Source organism: Hyla sarda, chromosome 1, assembly GCF_029499605.1.
Source record: "Hyla sarda isolate aHylSar1 chromosome 1, aHylSar1.hap1, whole genome shotgun sequence".
Classification (NCBI taxonomy): Eukaryota; Metazoa; Chordata; class Amphibia; order Anura; family Hylidae; genus Hyla; species Hyla sarda.
Window position 1 is genome coordinate 583,877,400 of NC_079189.1, and position 25,074 is coordinate 583,902,473.

The 25,074-nt window shown below is 43.6% G+C and overlaps 1 protein-coding gene across 1 annotated transcript in view; it reads right to left on the minus strand.

Moving 5' to 3' along the window:
- The window catches only part of PDZD2 (PDZ domain containing 2), a 412,983-nt gene that overhangs the window by 48,272 nt on the left and 339,637 nt on the right, over positions 1 to 25,074 (minus strand). Inside the window, exons 17-22 of the mRNA XM_056545144.1 lie at positions 24,018 to 24,121; positions 23,117 to 23,285; positions 11,752 to 12,548; positions 10,204 to 10,348; positions 4,646 to 7,661; positions 2,640 to 2,757 (exon numbers count right to left, since the gene is read on the minus strand). Coding sequence (XP_056401119.1) covers positions 2,640 to 2,757; positions 4,646 to 7,661; positions 10,204 to 10,348; positions 11,752 to 12,548; positions 23,117 to 23,285; positions 24,018 to 24,121 — 4,349 coding nt within the window. The remainder of the gene's footprint in view (positions 1 to 2,639; positions 2,758 to 4,645; positions 7,662 to 10,203; positions 10,349 to 11,751; positions 12,549 to 23,116; positions 23,286 to 24,017; positions 24,122 to 25,074) is intronic.

The window sequence follows — 25,074 nt, forward strand, 5'->3', positions numbered from 1 at the left end:
CTTTAAGCGCTTTTCGGTACCATCCCCTCCCCCCTCATTGACTTGTTCTTAGTTTCTTGTTTGTCATCTCCCGCTGCGTAGGGACAATTTTGTGATATACTTATGTTTGAAAATTTGCAAAATAAAGAATTATAAAAAAAAACAAAAAACGTTTGGTGTATATCAAATAGATAACACAATAGCTGACCGCTTCCTAAGGACCGGAATTGTTCCTCATGCTTCACAGAGCAGTGACCCCGCATATGATTTCCTGCCTGCTCGCCAAATCTAAGTGTAAAATTAGAGGGTTTTTAGGTATTAGCTCCTTAAAATGGCAGCTGAGAGACTCGGCGCGGCTCTTCTACAATTATTTGCACGTTAACAAATTCCAGAACTGTGAAATCTTTTTGGCAGCTTCCCCCAAGATCAACAGATTTCTTAAAATATTAAACAAGCCAAATAAATTGTGAAATACCTTACCACCCAGATATCTCCACAAACTTGTGTCGACTCAGACTACACGTTACATATGGTATAAAAAGGAAACAAAACACACACATACACACACTAAAATCTAATCGGAGGGGAAAAAAAGCAATTAGGATATTTTCTCGACCGCAAAACTAAAGATGGTAAAATCAAGTTAAGTAAACAGTAGACACCCCAAACCACAAGTATGCATAATAACATTTCTAGTAGTCTAAGAGCCCACCATACTGCCTGGTAGGCAAGGGATTTTGTTTCGCAGTCTACTCCCCACATGGTACATTTCCAAAGACTTATTGACGGGGACGTCTGGTTTGGAAAACCAATTTTCATATACTCTATTCAGCTATTCTGACTTCATAAATCACAGCACTCTTCTATTAGACAGAATGAAAAAAGTTACAAAAGAACCGTTCTTGCTCTGGAGGACCCAATACATTTGTTCATTACAGGGATTGTGCAATGCTATATTTGTCCTGTGGTGGTGCTGCAGGAAAACTGAACACTTACCGCTGTACAAATTACAGCTGATTGAGTGGGGTCCACAGTGAAATATGGATGCTGTAGCTTTGCCTACATGTGGACAGTTTACAATGAAACACTTCTTTTAGCTGCACTTTCTAAAGTTAACAGATCAGAGGGTAAATGCGACTTTGCCACCGCTGACCTCAATGCAAGTCGCATGTGACTGCGACCTGCTTTCGAGTTCTGCGTGATTTGGTTTTTTTTTACAGCCAAATCTCCTCTGTAATAGTTGTGCGACAGCAAATCGCACAATTATTTTGGTCACAAGACTTAGATGTGATTTGCTGTTGCGTGACCAAAACAGTATGTGCAATTTGCTTTATTACAGTTGGGATTTGGCTGTAAAAAATATAGCCCAATCACACAGAAGTCCAAAGCAAGTTGCATGCGTAATGAGGTCATTAATGGCCATTTAAGTTGAACGAGACTTGCAACCAAAAAATCCATTAAAGGGGTATTCTGGCTTTATACATCTTTTCCCCTATCCAAAGGATAGGGGATAAGATGTATGATCGCAGGGGTCCAGCCGCTGGGGACCCCCTGCGATCTCGGTGCAGCCCCCGGCATTCTGTGCCGTGTGCTGCTTCCGAGACAGGGACGTGACATCACGGCTACACCCTCTAGTGATGTCACACCACGACCCCTCCATTCATGTCTATGGGAGGGGGCATGACTGCCACCACACCCCCTCCGATAGACATGAATGGAGGGGGCGTGGCGTGATGTCCCCGTCTCGAAGGCAGCGCCCAGCACAGAATACTTGGGACTGCACCGAGATCACTGGGGTCCCCAGCGGCTGGACCCCTGCGATCATACATCTTTTCCCCTTATCTCCTTTGGATAGGGGATAAGATGTATACCAGAATACCCCTTTAAGGACATATTTTTTGGGAACTATCGCATTGCGCTATGTTCCATCATTCACTAACATTATGGGTGACAGTGCCTGGTCTTTGCATTGCCAACCAAAGTAGCAATGTAGCCACACCCTTAGATACACCCATTCTTGTCCATATCTTTGGATCTGGGATTGTAATCTCTGACTCACTCAGGGGGGGTGTAACTATATGGGGCCTCAAAGCACATCTGCCGATTAAGAGACCAGTATTAAAAATGGCACATGGGGCCCAGTTGCAGATTTGGGGCCCAGAAGCTACAAGTTACACCACTGGCCCCACTAATTTGGTGAGCTGCGATATCAAACCCAACCTATAGACAAAAATTGAGCTGTTTTGCTTTTTTAAATTATACACAACCCATGCTTACAATTTACCTGAGGGCCTATTACAGTGCACTCCTTGGCCAAAGATCAGGGCTTGTGCCAACGAAAGCAGCATCAGCTACTAGTAGTGGGGCCTTTCTATGTTAATCAGCTTTTAGATGGGGAATCCACATTAGTCACTTTTAGTACACAAGTCTGAGGGATCATAAGCAGGTCTGGAAAACATAGGATGTCCCCGTCCCCCCCACAAAAAAAAAAAAAAAAAAAGTTCCCAAACAGTATTTTCTCATCTCAGCACTGATAGGGTAGTCTACAGCCAGAATTATCCAACCTAAAAGTAGTGTGAACTTTCCCAACTTTAAAGAAATTCAGCAAAACATAAAACAAATGTTATGATATGCAGCATGAATAAACCGGCCTCACTCACCTCAACTTGCATTTTCGCCTCTTGAATCAAGGCAATAATATCTGATCTGGATTCTACAGAAGTCAAAACAGCCTGTAGTTTTTGTTGGTCCCTGGTGGAGACGATGAGCTGATCCAAGCTAAACATAAACAGATCATCAGATGGAACGACAACCTGGCAAAGATTATACTTCAAGATATTTTCCGACTCAAGATCTCCAAAATGATTTACCTGGATCGAGTCTGGGCAAGTGATATTGATTTGTGCTTTGGAGAAGTAGACGAGCAGACAAGTCAAGGGGTTAGTCTCAATGTGATTGGAAACAGCCTCACCAAGTGGAATTTTTTTTTACCATTAGTCCAAATGTAAAATAATCAGATGTGGGCTGTGGAGTGTGTGTAATTCTAATTTTAGAAGCTTTTTATTTTTTTCCCACAGTTTTAAGTGCATCTTTCATGAGACAGGTGCACTTGAAATGGCATAACAGTAAAGAACTAAACAAGAGAATAAGAGAACCCTATAAGAAGATCCAAACTGGACTACAGTAAATGGTTAATACCGTGTGATTAGTTTTGCATTTTGTAAACTTTTGCAAGGCATCCGCTTAGCCCACTTAAAGGAAAATGGTCACCTGTGCACCCACACTAAACCTAATACACCGGGTTATTGTGCGGGTGAACGGGAGACCAATGCGGGGTCCCTGACTCCTATACGTACCTGCAGTCCGGCGGCCGGTCCCTCTGAAGATCCTCTTCTGTCTTCGGTGAATTGTGTGCTGGAGGCGGGCCCACCGGCTGGATTTGAATATTCATGGGCGCTAGTCATGAGAGCCTGTGCCTACTGAGCGCTCATGTGACCAGTGCCCATAAATATTCAAATACAGCCGGTGGGCCCGCCTCCAGCAAACAATTCACCGAAGACAGAAGAGGATCTTCAGAGGGACCGGGCACCGGAATGCAGGTACGTATAGGAGTCAGGGACCCCGCATGAGTCTCCTGTCCACCCGCACTATAATAACCCAGTGTATTGGGTTTAGTGTGGGTGAACGGGTGACAGTTTTCCTTTAACTGTAATCACATTCTAAAGACTCGCTTACAGCTAAATGCCATGTTCAGCTTTGACAGAGCAAAAAGCCATTGACTGTAGTCACAAGAGGCCGAGCCATTGCCTGTAGTCACAATCATATGGTCTACAAGGGGGGAACAAATCTATCTACACAGGGGATACTACATACTGGGAGGTACTACCTACATGGGGTGGGGGGGGGGGAGAGAGCTTGGGAATATTGCCTACAGGGGAAGCCTACATACAAGGGGGACTACCTACAGGGGGACAACCAATCTACAAGGGGGATACTACCAACAGGAGAGTCTACCTACCTAAAAGGGGAATAGGAAGAATAGTGCAGTATGCAGCTGTATTGTTCACGTGAAAACAACATGGATGGAACCCATTATAACCTGGTGTATAACTGAGTAGATTTTTAGTTACATCTTTATAAAAAATAAGTCAGGAACATGATGTATTGAGCTGTCCATAAGAAAACTCAATGATCAATCTAGATCCACATTTATAAATATATAACCAGATGTATTTGCTTTTCAGGAATCTAAGTGCTCATACATATGAAAGCAAAGTCAGCTGGAACCAATAACCCAATTTTGGTAGATGTTGGGGGAAGAAGGAGTGGCGCATTACATTTTTAACACCCAATTCTTTTGTTCTCAAGCGAGATAACCCACAGCAAAAGGGTCAAAGAGCAGCTCATTCCATCTCTGCCTACTGATAATATATGCATGCTCAACTAAACCATGCATTCATGTGTCTCAGGTCATTCATGATCATTCAGCCAACAGCTATCTAACAGGTATGGCCACTTTCTGCAGCTACCAATAGACCCTAGAATGTTTTGGTCCACATCACTGGAAATACACATATATCATTATTACGGAATGAACAATTTTTTATGCTTGTCTATACTGACAAAAAACCCAAAATATTTCTTCTATAATGCTGACATATCTTACCTGACAGACCAGGATCTTCGTGAGAGTTCCCCATCCTGAACCATTTCACCATCATTCCCAGCTGTCCCACAGACATTGTCCTTAGAGCTTATCCGAGCATAGGAGTCACTTTCAAGCATTCTTGTAGGTGTAATCTCAAGTTCTGTTTTATACTGCGGAGCTTTTGATTCTACGGAGAAATCCTCACTGCACAGTTTGTCAAGGTCGGGCATGCTCAGCGCCCTCAGCTCCCGCAGTTTAGAGCGAGACAAAGATGGCCGTATATGACTTGATGTAGTCCTGTTTTTCCTGACCTGCACACCTTGTACAGAGGGCTCTGTTTTTTCAACCTTGGTTACCTCGGGCACTGGATCTTCCTTTACAGGGTCCACAGGCATTTTTTCAGTACAAGTTAAGGCCACACTTGATGGAGATTTTTTGATTTGTGATGTTAAGGACACTTCACTTTGGTTGTCACAACAAGAACTTAAACTACGTCTCAAAACTTTTGTATTCTCATTGGATTGCGTGTGCAGGGGCACAGAACCTGAAGATCTTCTACTTAGAGGAGGCTTGCTAGAAAAAGGAGTGTTATTAATTTCAATAATTTTCATGACGCTTTTGTCGAAATTTACAAGATTTTCGAATGACTTAATCCTTTGCTTGACAGTCAGAGATGAAGCGGTTTCATGGGGCCAGTTAAGTTCATAGTAATAGTTTCTCTTAATAGTTCTTAACACATCACTTCTTAGAGAGTTTTTCCCTTTGGGGTCGTGTTTCTCTAAAGTTTCTTTAGAAAACTCCTGAACAATGCAGTCATCCATACTTTGATCGGATACTGGTGAAACCAGATGATCAGAGAGACATTCCTTTTCATGGACCATGTCCAGGTCCAGAACATTGGAGAGCTGTATTGGCATAGAGTAAGTTCTTGTCACAGTCTTGGACCCACTGGGGGGCTTCTCTGTAAGGACAGTCTCTGGCTTTTGCTTGGGCGATTTGAAAACTAGAGCAAATTCATTATTGTTGGGAATATCACTTTTATTAGGAATTTTATTTTTACAAGAAGTTTGATGTCCCCCTGACAGAGAAGGTGATAATTTTACTTCCATGAATGTGCGTTGAATATCTTGGTTTTCTAGTTCTTCCACATATTGTGTCTCATTTTTAGATGCAGTGAGGTTCCTACAAACTCCATTTAGACTTTGTCTTGATTTGCTGTCACCTACCGTCTCCTTTTTCCTGCTGGTGCAACTGCTTGTTCCAGTTCGCGGGTGATATGCACCATTTTCCACAATTTTCTCCATATCTACACTAGAAACATTTACCAAGAAACCATTCTCTTGGCGTCCTTCAAGTGGACATTTCTTTGTTCCACCAAAATGTGACTTCTCATTTGACAGAGTATTTGTCTTGGGGCTTGAAGCTGAATTGGAATCAGCTTTATGTAGAGACATAACAGACTTGTTATTTTGTTCGTGGTCATAGGTTTTTGGATTTCTGGTGCTTGTCTCTCTGGGAGAAGAGAGGACATCTGTCATGGTGGCCCTTTTATGAAGAAGTTTAGGTGACGGCTGTGGAGAGGATTTTCTACCATCATAACTTTCAGTCCTGCTAGTGTTTGCTTTTGCTAGATCAGTGTTTGGTCTGTTCTTGCTTTTAATGTAAAGACCTTTTAGCTTTGGTCCTGGTTTAGGCATCTGAGCACTAAGCATATCAATGTTACTACTCAACATTTTTTTATTTTCATTATGTACTTTTGCCGATGCTACATTAGAGGATTTCATTGCTAAGCTTTTGCTTGCTTTTGTCTCCATTTTTCCCTTTGTGTCTTTTTCCCCTTTAGGTGACTGGTTGCGTTTGCTAGAAGAAGGAGATTTGGTGATTCCAATGGATTCTTGAGAACAACCACTGGGCCTTTTTTCATCATTTCTATCAGATGTTTTACGGTCAACATGTGTGGACCCCATATCTACTGTATTGTGAGCTTTTATACAGAATGGAGTATTAGTGCCCATAGTATCACTACATGAAGGCACCATTGTATCACTTGTACTCATTTCTCCCTTTCTCCGATCTTCTGTATGTAAGGCACAATGTATATTAAGTTCCTGAGAATCTTCCTGAAGTAAAGTGTCTATAAGAGTCCTATCTAAGATGTTTCCAATAACCTCCTGCTTTGTGGACACTGCACTGTGACTGGAAGTTTGTAGATTATTGACAGATGGGCACAGTATATCCAATTTCATATTTCCAGGATCATTATAACTCTGCATTGATGAATAAAACGGGGGCGTCCCCTGAATTTCAATATTCTCTTTTTTGTAACCACAACATATTTCAATTTGCTCCTCCTCAGAATCGGTGGTTGTCTGGGTTTCTGACACAAAAGACTGGTTCTGAAGGGATGAAATTAAGTCACTTGTAGAATCTGAGGGAATTTCCAGTATAGATTCGCTGTCTGAGTCATCTGCCGCTCCGTACATGGAAGTAGAAATATCAATAGAGCTGCTTTCAAATTTTTCCGACAGCGAGAAGTCATCAGAAATAAGGTTGCTGAAATTTCTACAGTAATTACTTAAAATACTTTTGTTAACGGCTATGGGATTTTCCATGGGAATAGAATCCAAAATAGAAAATCCCAAGTGGTTACCCAAGCCACCCATTGGTGCGGCAGAGATCGTAGGCATACTAGATCGTTCTAGATGAGTGGCATCGGTTTTAATATGCCCTAGAATTGTACTAGAATCCATGCCATCACCTAGGTTTAACCCAGTTTTAGGTTGTGGAACCGATTCACATTCTTGTAAGTCATGGATAAACTCATCAATATTGGTGACAGGATTGCCACCACAGTGACCTGGTGAGGAGCAATATTTGGCTTGCAGTGGTTCCTCCTTTGTTACAAGTTTAGGAGATATTGTAGAGTCAATCATTGGAAAGTCGTGTGATTTTCCGCTTGATGTCACCTCCTTTTGGTCAGGTCTGCTTGTCTCTGCTCCTGATGCCATGATAATGAGAGACAACCTGTCAACAGCTGTAAAAATGAAAAGAACAAACGTTCACATTTATGGTCAATTCCTGTTAGATCCACAACAATCTGTTGAGATATTTAACACAACTGATGGCAACCGATACTGTATTTTTAAGGAAGCAGCAAATTATATGGAGTTTACTAAACCAAACAGGAGGTTCCCCTATAATTACAGGAGAGCTCACATTTTGTAGACTAATTTATTGACCTTATTAGAGGGAAAATCTGATATCCAAGTCGGTCTTGATCATAGGGTTGAAAATTGGAAAGGAGAAGTACAAAAAGTAGACTCAGCACCTGACAATGTGAATAGCAGGAACTAAAAATTAAAAAGTGCACAAAAAGTTTCCCCACCGATTGACCTGAAGCAGAAATATGGACAAGCAGAGCTAAAGCATAGTCATCAGTATGTACTTATATAAAGTGTAGAAACCAGATGTCTGAAAAATCTACAACCTCTCCTAGAGATGATTGAATCTAAAGTAAGATTTGCTTAACTCATCCGTCAATTCATTTAGTAAAAGTCAGTCTGCTTTCCAAATGTTCCAGCTCTCCAGAATGATCTGAAAAGAGACAAGTCCTAAGTCTCATTCCAGTTACAGACCTCAACACCTGGACAATGGAATGACTTTTACAAGGCTAAATGAACTAAAAGTCATTAGATTTGGGTTCAGCAAACCTTACTGTGGATTTGCTTAACTATTTTCTCTCCTTAATGGGGTTCTCCGGCCCTAGACATCTTATCCCCTATACAAAGGATAGAGGATTAAGTTGTCTGATCGCGGGGGTCCCACTGCTGGATGACTGGCGCTGCGGGGCGGATTCTTTTGGGGTCACGAACCGTGATCGTGACGTTACAAACCTCCGATGCTGCACCCAACGCTACGAACCTCCGGCGCTGCACCCAACACTCTAAATGAACAAGGGACCCCCACGATCAGACATCTTAGGGGATAAGATGTCTAGGGGCGGAGTACCCCTTATAGCAGGGATTTATTAGAGAATGGGTTAATATAGGGTCAACAGACAAGACCTCCTGATGGAAAAGTCAATCACAATGCTATCTCAATGTTACTGTCCACAATACATTACCAGCATCAGGACAAGATAAAATAAAAATATTTCTAATCCAGAAAGACCACACTTTTCGGCCAAATCTTCCAAAAATTCTTCTATACAGAAAATGTATAGAAATACCGTGTACATATATATATATATATTATATATATATATATATATATATATATATATATATATATATATAAACCTAGGAGCAAAGGCAGCTAGACCGGCCAATTTCAGTACCATTGAAAGGATATCTAATGTGTATGGGGCGTGTTTACTTTAAAAACAGATGATGTTAAGGGAAAGACTGACTGTGTATGTTGAATAAAAATTTTTTTACATTTTAATGGATGCAGCCATCTTTCTTGAGCTTCTGCTCTGCCCTGTTACCAGCATTTAGAGAAATATGCTACACAGTGAGAAAGTTTTATGGGCAGGCTCTGTACAGAGGAAGGGGAGGAGGAAAGGAAGCTGTGACCCTTACCTATTGTAAAAGCTGTGATCCCATCTTATCTATGACTTGATGTCCATTATGAAAACCGCAAGATTTTAGGATTATTTTAAGGTATAGATAGTAACATGATAAATTGCACAAAAAAAGTTATTTAAAAATTTTTTAAAATAATTTTAACATAACAATAGGTCATTTCCTGATGACACATTCCCTTTAATGATTCTCTCTTTTTTCTGTTTCCACCAGGGAAGGAGAAATAGTAGAGAAATCAGATTTCCAGCCACACTTTTTCTAATCAACAATCTGAGCCTGCGGCGTGGGCCCGCGCTGCATACTAAACGTCTTTTCCAAACATTTCATCCCCTCCTTTGACAAGCCAAAAGCAATATAGTTTGGAACTCTACAGAACGTATCTTAACAGCTCATTTATAGACAGTGCAGGTAATGACATTAAGTGAAGATTTAATGAAACCAGATGAACGTATATACAGAGTATTCCAAGGCTGAAGCCTAATACTGCAGCACAAGTTTAGTCTATAAGCAGTTTCCTCCCGCCCTTATAGAATTCCTCCCCTTCTTTTTCTGAGAGACATCAAAGGCATTTGTCAAATGGGGAATTTCATAGATTATATTTCAGATGGCATGTAATGAGAAGGTGAAAATATTTTAGGACCAGAAGTAATATTGTATCCCTGATGAGTTATCTATAGCCGTGTTCCCAACTAGCATCTCAGGTACCAGAACGAGCTCTCACCACTAAGAATGTGGTTGTCCTTAATACTAAAGTGAACCAGTGGCATAGAAAAATGTAATGGCAGCTAATACTAAAGTAAACTAGGGTAATAGAAACTATACAATAGTATGATAATTGAAGATACCATCATTTTAGGCACATGATGGCACAAAGATTAGATGATGATAGACATGAGACAGATAGATAGATATATATGAGATAGATAGATATGAGATAGATAGAACGATAGATAGATATGAGATAGATAGATAGATAGATAGAACGATAGATACCTGATATTGGCTTTCGGACTTCTAATGTTACAGCAGAGGGTAAGCACTGTACATAGTCACATGTTTCCTGATAAGACATTTCGCTCACACGGATGCCATTAATCGACAGAATTTCATCCCCAGGAGCCAACTTTCCCATAGATTCCTAAAAGTATAACAACATACAAAAAAAGAAGGCAGCTTAATATTTATATTACTACAAAAAATATTTGATAAGAGAGCGCGGGGGGGGGGGGGGTGAGGTTTTGGCTTTGTTTTGTTGTTTGTTTGTAAAACACAAAATGTTCTATAAAAAAAAGAAAAGAAAAAAAAAAGATATATAGATAGATAGATATGAGAACGTCAATCTGTCCTATCCTATCTCTCATATCTATTTATCTATCTATCAGGAGGAGATGTGGAGCATATGAAGGATGGAGACGCAGAACCTGGTAGCAGCCATTAACCAATGGCTCTCGCCAGTTCCTTGCTCCCTGTCTGTGTACTCACTGTACTCACTATTCTGTTGGTGAGGTCACTGTGTACATACATTACATTACTTATCCTGTACTGATCCTGAGTTATATCCTGTATTATACTCTAGAGCTGTACTCACTATTCTGCTGGTGGGGTCACTGTGTACATACATTACATTACTTATCCTGTACTGATCCTGAGTTATATCTTGTATTATACTCCAGAGCTGTACTCACTATTCTGTTGGTGAGGTCACTGTGTACATACATTACATTACTTATCCTGTACTGATCCTGAGTTATATCCTGTATTATACTCTAGAGCTGTACTCACTATTCTGCTGGTGAGGTCACTGTGTACATACATTACATTACTTATCCTGTACTGATCCTGAGTTATATCCCATATTATACTCCAGAGCTGTACTCACTATTCCGCTGGTGGGGTCTCTGTGTACATACATTACATTACTTATCCTGTACTGATCCCGAGTTATATCCTGTATTATACCCCAGAGCTGTACTCACTATTCTGCTGGTGGGGTCACTGTGTATATACATTACTTATCCTGTACTGATCCTGAGTTATATCCTGTATTATACTCCAGAGCTGCACTCACTATTCTGCTGGTGGGGTCACTGTGTACATACATTACATTACTTATCCTGTACTGATCCTGAGTTATATCCTGTATTATACTCCAGAGCTGTACTCACTATTCTGCTGGTGAGGTCACTGTGTACATACATTACATTACTTATCCTGTACTGATCCTGAGTTATATCCTGTATTATACTCCAGAGCTGTACTCACTATTCTGCTGGTGAGGTCACTGTGTACATACATTATATTACTTATCCTGTACTGATCCTGAGTTATATCCTGTATTATACTCCAGAGCTGCACTCACTATTCTGCTGGTGAGGTCACTGTGTACATACATTATATTACTTATCCTGTACTGATCCTGAGTTATATCCTGTATTATACTCCAGAGCTGTACTCACTATTCTGCTGGTGGAGTCCATATATATCTTTTTTCTGCCCACTACACTTCTATGAACATAACCTGTTCGTCTGGTCCTATCTTACCTTGTCTGTTTCTCCGTGCAGCCTCAGTCCAGCTATGATAATTCTTACAGGAGATTCTTTGATTTCCAGATCTAAGCCAACAGACTCATATTCACTACATAGGAGCTCTACAGTTTCTGTGTTACTTTTGCCCAGCACTTCGGCTCCTTCAGCCTTCTTTACTGGTGGAACAATCTTTGTGGGTTTTGTAGATTGTTTATTGTCCTCATTTTTTTGCTTGGAAGAATTGGGGTTTTCGGTGCTCAGCATGCTTTTGACGCGGGTCACAGCTTTATGTTCCAGTTTAGGAGACCTCTTATTTTCAGCTTGGCCTTCTAACGGGTCTTTAATTCCCAAGGTGTTGGGACGTACATCTGTCTTACCGGAGTATTCAAAAGACTTCACAGCAAAAAAAGGTACGTCCACCCCATGCTCCAGCGGGCCGTCCTCGGACTCCACAGAACTGCCACACAAAGATGACCCTGCCTCACAGATAACACTTCTAGGCAAGTCCTCAGACAGGATCTCTTCATCCAAGGAGGAGGTGGTCATAACAATCCCAGAGTCCTCATCGGCATTCTTTTTCGAAGCATCACAGAAGCGTCTGTTTTCTTTCTTACCAAAGTCGTCTTCCTCGCTGCCCTCATCATCATCATAACAGACAATTCTTCTCTGTCTCTGGAGGGGACTTCTTATGGATTGGGGGCTTCCGTCTACACTGGACTGCCTAGAGGCCACAGGTTTGTTTCCAGGACTTTGAGTTAGGCCGTTTCTCAGAGACAGGCAGGCTGAACCTTGGCATTTCCCTGCCCCATGTCCTTTACATGTAAAAATACAAACCATGTAAAGTTATTTAAAATTAGAACAAAAATATCAGCAAAACATTCAGCCCTTTCCTACCCCAACAAAAACCTGACGCCATAATAGAAAGCCCATTTTAATATTTACTATGGGGTCCACCTTTTCCTATGTACAACACTGGGTGTGTTAGTATTGTTATTACCGAGGGGGTTGGCTAGCTCCCACCTATAAGTTTCCAGAAAGTCCATTGATCACAGTGATCCTCAACTTACAATGGCCTCAACATACAATAGTTTCAACATACAATTGTCTTTTCTGGACCATTGTAACCTGAAACTCAACATACAATGGTACAGACAGTCCAGATCTGTGAAATGTGTAAATGGTTGGAAGAAATGACCAATCAGAATGGGCATTCACTGCTAAAACCCCTGTATTACTGATGGCTGTCTGGTAGCGCCCTCTACAGTACAGAGAGGTACTACATGTTCTGTACTACTCTTTACCTGTGCCAGGGATAGCTAATACAGGTGAGGGTGACTCCATGTAACTTTTTTAGGACATTGTATTGAAGAAGCTCCTGTCCTCTACAGGTGATTTACAGCTCCCAGCAGATCTTTCTTACTTTTATATGTAAGGATTTGCTTTATCTATATTAGTTTTCTACGTGTTTTTCTTTAATCCTCACTTTTTCCTATTTTTGGATGACATTTTGGGGCTTCAGAACCAATTACCAGGTTTCCATAGAGTTATGGTCTCGTCCTGGTCCCGATTAATATTGTAACTTGAGGGACCACTGTACTATGAAGACATATGTTTAGACATGGACTATTGGGACCCAGTGATACAGGACACCAAGCCAATGTCCTAGTTCATCGACTTCTATTACTGCGAACTTGTGACATAATATAAAATCCTACTAGAGATGAGCGAAGTTACAGTGATTCAATTAGTCACAAACTTCTCAGCTCGGCAGTTGATGACTTTTCCTGCATAAATGAGTTCAGCTTTCAGGTGCTCCGGTGGGCTGGAAAAGGTGGATACAGTCCTAGAAGACTCTCTCCTAGGACTGTATCCACCTTTTCCAGCCCACTAGAGCACCTGAAAGCTGAACTAATTTATGCAGGCTAAAGGCATCAACTGCCGAGCCGAGAAGTTCATGACTAATCGAATCACTGTAACTTTGCTCATCTCTAAATCCTACAATTGGCATACACATTCAAAGCTTTTACTAACATTATTTTATTATGTATTTTTTTATATTCATATATTTATTTTTTAGTCTCACTTTTGGATTTTTTAATTACTGATATTTTTGCACAAGATTGCAAAAAAACAAACAAAAAACAAAAAAACAAAAAAAAAACTCTCATACAACTCAAGGAGCAAATCTGGTATCTTAAAGGGGTCCACTGGTGGGAAAACTATTTATTTATTTTATTTTTTTAAATCAGCTGGTGCCAGAAAGTTAAACAGATTTGTAAATTACTTGTATTAAAAAATCTCAATCCTTCCAGTACTTATCAGCTGATGTATACGACAAAGGAAGCTATTTAGTTCTTTCCAATCTGACCACAGTGCTCTCTGCTGACACCTCCATGTCCAAAGTAGGAGCAAATCCCCATAGCAAGCCTCTCCCCTCTTTGGACAGTTGCTGACATGGACAGAGGTGTCAGCAGAGAGCATTGTGGTCAGACTGGAAAGAAGTACACAACTTCCTCTGGAGCATACAGCAGCGGATAAGTCCTGGAAGGATTAAGATCCTTAAATACAAGTAATTTACAAATCTGTTTAACTTTCTGCACCAGTTGATAAAAAAAAATTACATAAATGCTTTCCATCGAAGTACCCCTTTAAGGAGGCGACTGATAGTTATATATCAGACAGGAGGCTCATATCTTATGCATTAATCTTTCTTTATTAATGCCCATAGCAGAATTTTTATAACTTCTTTTTAATAAAATTCAAACAAAAACTACAACTCCCAGCAGTCCTAGCAATGCTGTAAGCCACACCTAGGCTGGTGGCCCCTATATAATGGACTGCCTCGGGATGATCCTCCTCTTTCTTTCTGCTCATAGCAGATTTCAGATAAGTGATTCCATTTCCACATATATACTTTCAGTTATATTTCGCGTTTTATAGCTGAGGGAGCTGTCTTTTCTCCCTCAATATATAGTGTTTTTTCTTTATTCATATTTCTGTCTTTATTCATATTTCTTTATTCATATTCTTTACTCATATTTATTTATTGTTAATTATTTATAATTAATTGACTATTTTGTTTTACTTTCATTATTCTGTGTATCGCTGCCTGTAGCGGCGTTTCGCGGCTTTCCTTTCCTTTCTATTACTTTTCTCTGTCCTAGCTATCCCTTTTCCGCCATCTTACCTTGCGCTTTTCCCGTCCTCCTTCTCCTTCGCCTTTTCGCGCGCGCGGGCGGGGGGCGGGTCCTCTCGTCAGGCCGCGTCGTTCGGCGCGGCCCTTGCTGGTTCTATGGGCGGTTCCCCACTGACGTTTTAGTGGGCGGTCCCGGGCACAGCCAATAGTGATTCCAGGAGACGTAGTCTCGCGAGACTTCGTCCCTGGCGTCCTTCTAGACCTCCGGCTCTCCTCCCACCGTAACGCCAGTGCAGTGCTGACGGTGTGGAGGTCGGAGCCTGGACTTGTTTCTCCCCAGTAAGCCCTATATATATAATAAGTTTATCAACTACTTTTGAACTGTCAGGATACTTGTTAGCCGGTCAGTTCTCTTCCCCTAGCTATTACTTACTAATACCTACCATGTCTGATGCTTCCACATCTGCTCCCACTGGGGGGGATGACTTAAATTTAGATACAGCACAGTTCATGAGTGCAGCCCAAATACAGGAACTCATAAATAGGTCCGTTCAAGCTGCCCTGGCCTCAGCTATTGCTCCAACAGGCCCACATCAGGTGATGTCTTTGACCCCTATTCCGCTGTCTCACAGCGATGAGCCGCCTTCAAAGAAAGGTAAAGCCTCTCAGAAAAGGAAGCATACAGTTGCGGCTTCTGACTCCCCGGCAGGGGAAGTAAATAATATGCCACAGGCAGTTCCCCCCACGGTCTGCCGACCCATGCATCCCACAGACTCTAAACGACCCCTGGGCCTCAGGGAGTTACCAAAGAGGCAGAGGTCCGCCAGGCGGGCCAAGCCCGATTCATATGTAGAACCCTCTGACGAGGAATCAGATGATGGATCGGGCGAGACTTCGGTCTCCGAGTCTGATTCCCAAGATGAGGATGCTGGGCCCTCGGCGTTCACCACCAACGCCGACCCTGAACCACAGGGTGAGGTACTCCTAGATGCCCTAGGTGAACCATTTTTCCACCCAGACGCGATATCCCATCCTCGCTCTGGTGACTGGACCCCGTTGCCTCATGTATCCCAGTATGTGGAGTTCTGGGCTCGTAGGGCCATTGAAAGGACTAACCGTAACAAATTACGGGCGGAATGTCCCAGACCTTTTATACCTAAGAAAGTGGTCGCTACCCCCGAAGTAGACCCTATCCTAGCCAAATATCTGGGTAAGTCGGGAAAATTCCCGAAAAAAGGAGTAGAACGGTCTTTAAAGACCATCCAGGATCGTATCTTAGACCTATTAGGCCCACTCACAAAGATCCTGAACCTTTCAGAACAGGCCGCTGCAGCAGATCAACCCGTGGATCTGACCCAACTCCGGGGGTGGGCCCAAAGGGCCATATGTCTGGTCGGCAGCGCCAATACAGCGTGCTCTACTGAGCGCAGGCGCTCTATCCTGATGCGGCTTGACACGCAATTGACCCACCTAGCCGAAACTGAACCAGGACCCTCGGCAGAGGGTATGCTTTTTGGGGATAACCTGGTAAAAGACATTAACAAATTTGTTGGGCTTTTCAATAGTCTGGACAAGGCCCAAACTTCTCTAAAGAAATCAGGGGCCAACAAGGTTTTCCCCCGGGCCGGCAGAAATAGGGGCCGTTCTGCCGGCCGGACCCCTTCATACAGGCCGTATTCCAGGGCAACGGCTCCACCGCTGTATCCCCAGGCTCCACCCTCCTATACCATGCCAGTGGCTCAACCGGCGCCATTCTTCCCGCCCAGGGGCAGACCGTGGCGCGGCCGTGGAGGCAGAGGATATCCCCGATCTCGCCCTCCTACCGGTAAGTGTTCCACCCATTCCACTATCACACATTCCTGTTGGGGGCCGTCTTCAGTATTTTATCCACGCCTGGTCTGCGATTACGGCAGACCCGTGGATTCTCACGACTATAACGGGTTGCCATATAGATCTTCTCACCCCTCCGGAATTGGGCATACTACCCCTTCCCATCCGGTTTTCACTTCAAAACACTACCCTCATAGACAAAGAATTGCAAGACCTTCTGTCCAAGCGAGCGGTTGTAGAGGTCAACCCGTCATCCCCGGGGTTTGTCAGCAACCTTTTCCTCGTCAAGAAAAAAGGAGGCGGATTCCGCCCCGTGATAAACCTTCGGGATCTCAACCAACATGTCGCCTATCGACATTTCAAAATGGAGGGCATACATTGCCTTCGGGACCTTCTTCAAACGGGAGACTGGCTGGTGAAGGTGGACTTAAAAGACGCCTATCTCACCGTCCCCATGGACACGGCTTCCCAACAACTACTCCGTTTCATCTGGAGAGATCGGATGTGGCAATTTTCTTGCCTTCCTTTCGGTCTCTCGTCTGCCCCCTGGTGTTTCACCAAACTATTGAAACCGGTGGTGGCTTCCCTGAGGAGCAGAGGGGTTCGTCTGATCATTTATCTGGACGACATCCTCATCATGGCTCGCTCAAAGCACCAAGCCTCTCTCCACTTGGGGTGGACGCTTTCTCTCCTACAAGGCCTAGGATTTCTAATCAACCACGAGAAATCAGTCCTCGCCCCTGTACAGGAGCTGGAGTTCTTGGGTTTCTTGGTGGACACCAATCAAGCTGTATTGCGCTTGCCCAAAGCAAAGTTGGCTCTCATTCGCAAAGAGATCAGGGCAGTTTTGCGCAAAGGCTTTTTGTCGTTGCGAACCCTAGCTCGCTTGGTGGGTCTCTTGGCGGCCTCCATTCAGGCCATATTTCCGGCCCCTCTTCACTACAGGGCCCTCCAGAGACTCAAAATCCTTCATCTTCGGCAAGGCCTCAAGTACGCAGACGAGATACCCCTCGATGCGGAGGCCACGGCAGAATTGCGGTGGTGGCTACGTCATGCCGTCGAATGGAATGGCAAGACGATCTTCAATTCCAGTCCGAACTTCATTCTAGAGTCGGATGCGAGCCGCCTAGGCTGGGGCGCTCGTTTTGGAGACGCCACTACAGGAGGGACCTGGTCCTCAGAGGAAACCCTCCTCCACATCAATGCATTAGAACTTCTGGCGGCATCATTTGCCGTCAAGAGCTTCCTGTCGGAGGTCTCCAATTGCTGCGTATTATTACGCATGGACAATGTTGCGGCGGTGCAATATGTCAACCGCCTGGGGGGCACCAGATCCAAGATCCTTGCCGACATCGCGAAGGGTTTTTGGAACTTCTGTCTCTCCCGCAACATCGTACCGTTGGCAGAATATATTCCAGGGGTTTCCAATGCGGTAGCCGATTGGAATTCTCGCTATCTCCTGGACTCCAGCGATTGGCGTCTGGATCGTTCCATCTTCCTTCAGCTGAATCTCCTTTGGGGTCCGTTGAGCATAGATCTCTTTGCCTCACGACTCAATCATCATCTTCCTCGATTCTTCAGCTGGCGACCAGACCCGGAGGCAGTCGCGGTCGACGCCTTTCGCCAAATATGGCCGGAGGGAACGCACTATGCGTTTCCCCCGTTCTCCATGATCCCCAAAGTTCTTCTACATCTAACGAACCAGAGGGCGAACATTGTGTTGATCACCCCATGGTGGCCGACACAACCCTGGTTTCCCCTCCTTCTGGGGATGACCTTGGATTATCCCAGGTTACTGCCGAGTTTCCCGCAAATTCTCTCCAACCCAACCGGGTGTATCCACCCTCTAGTAGCGGAGGGCAACCTGACTCTCCTAGCGTGGTTGGTTTCAGGGTGCCGGACACAGACGGCGACCTTTCTCAATCAGCTAGGGACCTACTCGCCCTGGCCTGGGCCCCCGGGACTCGATCGGCATATCGATCAGCCTGGAGACTTTGGGTGCGTTGGTGTGATCAACGACAGGTTGATCCCATACAAGCGCCTATATCCATAATAGTAAATTACCTGGCGGATTCTTTTGAATCCGGTAAATCATTCAGCTCCATCAACGTGTACCGGTCGGCAATTTCCGCTTATCACTACCCGGTGGACTCATTGCCGGTTGGCAAACACCCATTGGTGTGTAGGTTGTTGCGCGGTATAAGATTTAAGCGTCCTCCTCGTCCAAAATATCAATCCACTTGGGATGTTTCCCGATTGCTGGACATGTTCTCCGGCTGGGAGGACAATGAGGCGCTTTCTTTGCGCCTGTTGTCCTACAAACTAACGGTCCTATTGTGCCTGGTCTCCATTAAGAGAGTCTCGGATGTTAGAGCCCTGGACATCTCTAGGCGTCAATTCTCGCCTCGAGGTGTAAACTTCTCGGTGGTACGCAGGACCAAAACGAGTTTGCATTCAGTTTTCTACCCTTATTTTCCAGCACATCCACGCCTCTGTGTTGTTCGTTGCCTTCAAACTTACGAGTCGCTCACTGCTGAGCTGCGCTCTCCTGACTTTTCTCAACTCCTTGTCTCTTATGTCAAGCCTCACCATCCGGTCACCTCCGCAACCCTGGCGCGGTGGGTCCGATCCGCCATGGAAATGGCGGGCATAGACGTGTCCCTTTTTGGAGCACACTCATCCAGGGGCGCTATGGCCACTAAAGTGGTCACGACGGGTGGCTCCCTTGCTGATCTCTTAATGGCGGCTGACTGGTCTTCTGAATCTACCTTTCGTCATTTCTACTTCAGACCGGAGGAACATGTCTCCATGTCGGTTTTGTGATGTTTTGCTTATGTTCGTATGTATTTTATCTGGTTGCTGGCTTTGAACCTGCATAAGATATGAGCCTCCTGTCTGATATATAAATCTAGATTTTCCTAGCTTGTGACGGAAAATATTAGTTATATGAAGACAGGAGGCGAGTATCTTCCCTCCCAACCCAACCCTGTGACGGATGTCTTTGTCTCTCCTCAGGTTACTGAAAATCGACGACGTGTCCACGTTGGTGATTGACCTGTTCGTGCAGCTCTTCAGTTTTCTTCATCCCCTGTTGGGATGACGTCCCTCCGTTACAATCCCCGTTGGGATAGAATTGTTGGTGAGGTTCCAGACTTGGAGTCGGGAAGTGCGGGCCGGCTGGCCGAAAGCTCCAGTGGCGGTACGGTGTTCCGGATGGCTATCGTGTTCCAGTGTTGCTGAGTTCATCGCATCAAGAAAGAGGAGGATCATCCCGAGGCAGTCCATTATATAGGGGCCACCAGCCTAGGTGTGGCTTACAGCATTGCTAGGACTGCTGGGAGTTGTAGTTTTTGTTTGAATTTTATTAAAAAGAAGTTATAAAAATTCTGCTATGGGCATTAATAAAGAAAGATTAATGCATAAGATACTCGCCTCCTGTCTTCATATAACTAATATTTTCCGTCACAAGCTAGGAAAATCTAGATTTATGAGCTAAATCTGTGCTTTCATTTCACCTTTTATAAGTATCTGGTTGACCTTTTTTATTTCACTTCTATAGTTTTCTTGCCTATAATCATTCACGTACAAACATTCTGTAGTCTGGGTAGATCACGGGAGTCTGGCGGGCGACGATTAGACTCAGACAACAAATACTTTTTTTTTCCCCCAAGAAAATATTTGGTGATTGGCCCTAATTCATGGAAACCACAATAATTCTTTTAATCTATGTGAGGGCCCCTTCCAGCTCACATGGCATTCGTGAACTGGAAAGAGCTGAGCACCATGAATATTATTATGGGCTCACACTTGGCTTATGAGGAAATCTATTTTCCATTCGCTTATAATAGTGTTGGGGGGGGGGGGGGGTTCTTAAAACGGTTTAGGAAAGTTTTTTTTTTTTTTTTATTCTGATACTTGTGACATGTACAACCTTTCTCGGGCCATGATCGTGACTCACACCCCTGACTTCACAAACTGTTAGATGGAATTTGCAATATAGTCCAGATTATTACAGTACGCTAAATCTCTGATCCCCAACCAGCAGCCTCCTCCTGCTGCAAAACTACAACTCTCAGCAGAGATTATTACTAGATGGAATTGGCAAATAGTCCATATGCATTAGATCAGTGTTTTTGTAGAAAATACAGACAATCCATCAAGTAAATGAATGCAGCTTTATTCATAGTTAGTAGGAGATACACAAAATCACACCTGCACAGACCACCCGTTCACATCTTGACGCGTTTCGGGCGCATGCGCCTGAAACGCGTCAAGATGTGAATGGGTGGTCTGTGCAGGTGTGATTTAGTCTATCTTCTGCTAACTTGGAATAAAGCTGCATTCATTTAAGTGCTGGATTGTCCATGTTTTCTACAAGTATCCAGAGACGCACCAAGCCGGGTGCATTGTTTTTAACCACTATCTATAAAGTCCTGTGCGTCAATAGATAAAACCAGAAGATGACTTTAATTTGCACACAAGCTCCAAGCTCCCTGTAAACCATCCTGCCTGATATCCATGGCTCCTGTGGCCTCTGTTGTCTTTTCTGGCTGCTTGATATTCTTTGCCATCCTTTTCTCCCTTTGCCTACATCTCCCAGCAATCATTGCAGCTCTGCTCTGCCAGCCCCCACCTTCCTGCTCTGAGCAGCACAGAGAGGTTCAGGGTCTGATTGGTTGAGACCTCACACACCTCCCAGTTATCAGCATTAAAGAGCATGACTCATCAGTGCAGGGCAGAAACCACATGGTCTGTGTATCTGAGGAGAGTGGGGGCGGCTTTCAGAGAAGGATTTGGAGAGAGACAGTAGATGGCTGAATGATGTAGTTCCTTCACTTCATGCATGTAAGTGACAACCAAAGAGGAGACACTGCTCTATACAGCTAATGAATGATATTTAGACAATTAAATAGGTTGATGAGAGGGAAAGGATATGAGAGAGTTGATGAGAGTTCCCCGGAGTACTCCTTTAAAGGTTCACTATGTAATTCACCCTTTTCTTTTTTACTGAAATTATGATTCTATGCTTGTCACATACCCGGTCATCCGTTTTATGCTGCTGCCATGGACAACATAAAAGGTGCAGGAATCGCAATCCCGGCACAATATACGCTTGGGCATTTAAGATTTAAGAGCAATCACAGTTTAAAATAGCCCCTGGGACATGGGTAAGTAGTCATTAAGGCGGGACCTGGCCACTGCTCGGAACTCTCCAAGCCCTGAGTGATTGTGTCTCTACCTATACACATGGGGAAAGCAGGGGGAGATTCAGTGGGAGTCCCAGGATCGTGCTGCGTTTTATGCTGTCTTCTGACTCCTCTGACAGATTGCATTGAGGATAGAAAAGGATCGAGCATGTCAGATTTTACCTGCCCAATCCTATTATACTCAGAGAAATAAGCCACCACTAGAGCAGTCCAGCAGCGACTTACCCCTCCTATCTCTACAAAGAGCACATGAACAATGATTTATATGTGTATAGAACATAGTCCTAACATAGTTTGTAAGGTTGAAAAAAGACAAGGGTCCATCAGTGCCACACCATCTCCAAAGTGAATTAAAACCCTATTGTGTTGATCCAGAAGAAGGCAAAAGCCCCCATGAGGCTCAAACCAATCGCCCCATGACAGAGTAAAATGTATTTTCGACTCCAATATGGCATCAGAATAAATCCCTGGATTATCGTTCTATCCACAAATGTCTAGTATACATAACATGTAATATTATTACAGGTTCGGGAGACATCGGGAGAGATAGCTGTCGGCCAAAAGAATCGGGAGATCGAGAGAGATAGCTGTCGGCCAACAGAATATTCAGCTGAGGGCTAACACATACGTGGTGCACAAGTTGCAATTGCACCAGGCTCTGTGAGACTCAGCGGGCCTTCTGCAATAGCAAGTAATTATGGTAGTCTGAGAACACAGACATAGATGTCGGAACAACCTGTGACACATTCAGACCAGTATACAGCAAATCCAGGGTCTGGTAAGTGGCTTAGTTTTTTGCAAGTGTGGCGGTGCTCATCTTAGTAGCATATACTTGTGAAGACATCAACATGAGAATAGATAAGAGGCACTTACCATTTCATTTATATTCTTTATTCTTCATGCAGTTTAAAAACGCAGCCCGGCCAGGGCGTCCTAGCCCACTCGGGATGTACGAAGAATAAAAAATACTGTTTTGCACGTGAAATGCTAAGTAACTCTTATCTATTATATATCCACTATGGCTGTATGGATGGTATCAATATCAACATAGAGAAATGGTTTATAATGAAGCTGGAAGAGATTTTTGGGCCAGGAGTATCACACATACATCAATGAGCGGATGCCAGGTGCACTGTGAGTATTAAGGAAACGACAGATTTATCAACACATAGACAAAGTGTGTTTAACATGGTGAAGGAAATCTTACTGGCAGCGCTGAAAGAAGCAGTGTTTTCCTCCATTGAGTTGCTCGCACTCCTCGCCCGCAGCTGCTCTTCGTCACTAGAACCAGTCACCGCGATGTCAGATGAAGACGACTGGCTGGGGGCATCCTGCGAGAAGTACTGGGACAGCTCCCCTTCAGAACTTACAGAGCCCTGTCAGGAAGAAACAAGGACAACATTGCAACAGAGTCTCTACAGATGTTGCAGTTTTTTGTTTTGCTTTTTTTTTATTGTGAACAATTCGCTATTTTTGGTCTAAGATAGACCACAAGAAAAACAACAAAAAACCTTCACCAAGTTAAAAAAAAAAAATAAAATTATATATATATATATATATATATATGTTTAATATAAAAAACTTTATTCAAATATTTATTTATTGTCTTTGAATATATAAAAAACATCACTTACAGATCCAGTGTCTACCAGACTACATGGACCTATACAAGCCTATTAATAAACAGTTGGATGAACCCACTGATTTTTGCAGGACTGTTAACCATCTAACGTGTAGGGGCCTCCTTATGCTCCCCAAGACAGGTGGTGTCGGGGAGAGAAGGATCAGCATTGTTTGATTTCAACTGTCTGATCCTCTTGTTCTTGGAGGAGTCTGGTAGCAGCCTACCCATCGTCTCTCCAATCAGAAAACATGCACACAGTCAAGCCAAAAGTTCATGTATCTGTAACAATAGACATAGCGGTCGGCCGAGTAAACGTTAGTCCAACAGCTATTGAGTGTGTATAGTCAGCTTTAGAATGAAGGAGCTTTAGAATGAAGGGTTGTGTTGCAGTTTATGCAGTCAGGGACCAGGAGTGTGTGAAAAATAAAGAAAAACACTAATGTGAGTGAGGGCCCTGTAACCTGCAAAATATTTGCGCTCTCACCCGACTAGCCGGGTCCAGGAAACGTTTCATTGTCCAGCTGAGCGGTGCTTCTCCATCTCTCTGCTTCGGTTTCACAGTAGGCGATGGACTCATGGAATGGAGGCCTGAGGATATAGTGGAAAGTAAAGATAAAATGAGAAAGGCAAAGGGTGAAAAAATCCAAGACAATTTCATACATAACTGATATGCTGTAGATCAAAAAGTCAGCAGCATGCCCTCCATTTTGCATGGATTGTTCCTACTGCATGTACTGTATTGGAAACTGCATAGAATCTGCACTAAAATACAGTGCAATCATGAAGAGGGGTACTCCAGGGAAGTAGATATATAAGCTCCAAAGCCTCCACACTACCTGGATATGTTCCCTAAGAATCATCCTGCCTGATATGAAATTCATGATATACAACATGGCTCCTGTGGCCCCTGTTGTCTGCTCTGTCTGCTTGATATTCTTTGCCATCCTTTCCATATTGCCTACATCTCCCAGCAATCATTGCAGCTCTATGTCAGCCAGCTTACTCTATGACAGCAGCCCCACCCTCCTGCTCTGAGCAGCAGAGAGAGGTTAAGTGTCTGATTGGATAAGGCTGAACACACCTACCAGTCCTCAGCAATAAAGGGATAATGACTCATCAGTGCAGGGCAGAAACCACATGGTCTATGTCTCTCAGGAGGGGTGGGGGCCGCTTTCAGAGAAATATTTGGACAGAGAGACAGAGTGGATGGCTGGATGATGTATTTTCCTCTCTTCATGCATTTGAAAACTGAACTATATAGCTTGTAAATTATATTTAGACAATAAAGTAGGTTGATAAAAGGGAAAGCATAAGCTATGCGTTTAGTTCCCTGCAATACCCATTTAATTTACTCCTATCCTGGTTTCCTCTGTAGGAAGATTGAACATTTAAAGGGGAACTCCGCAGAACACTACTTAGCTCCTATCCACAGGATAGGAGATATGTGTCTGATCGCTGGGACCCCCATGAATTCCTGTGCAGGGCCCTGACTCTTGGACTAAACTTCCCATACTCCTGAGAGCTCTGGCCCCCCTGAAACA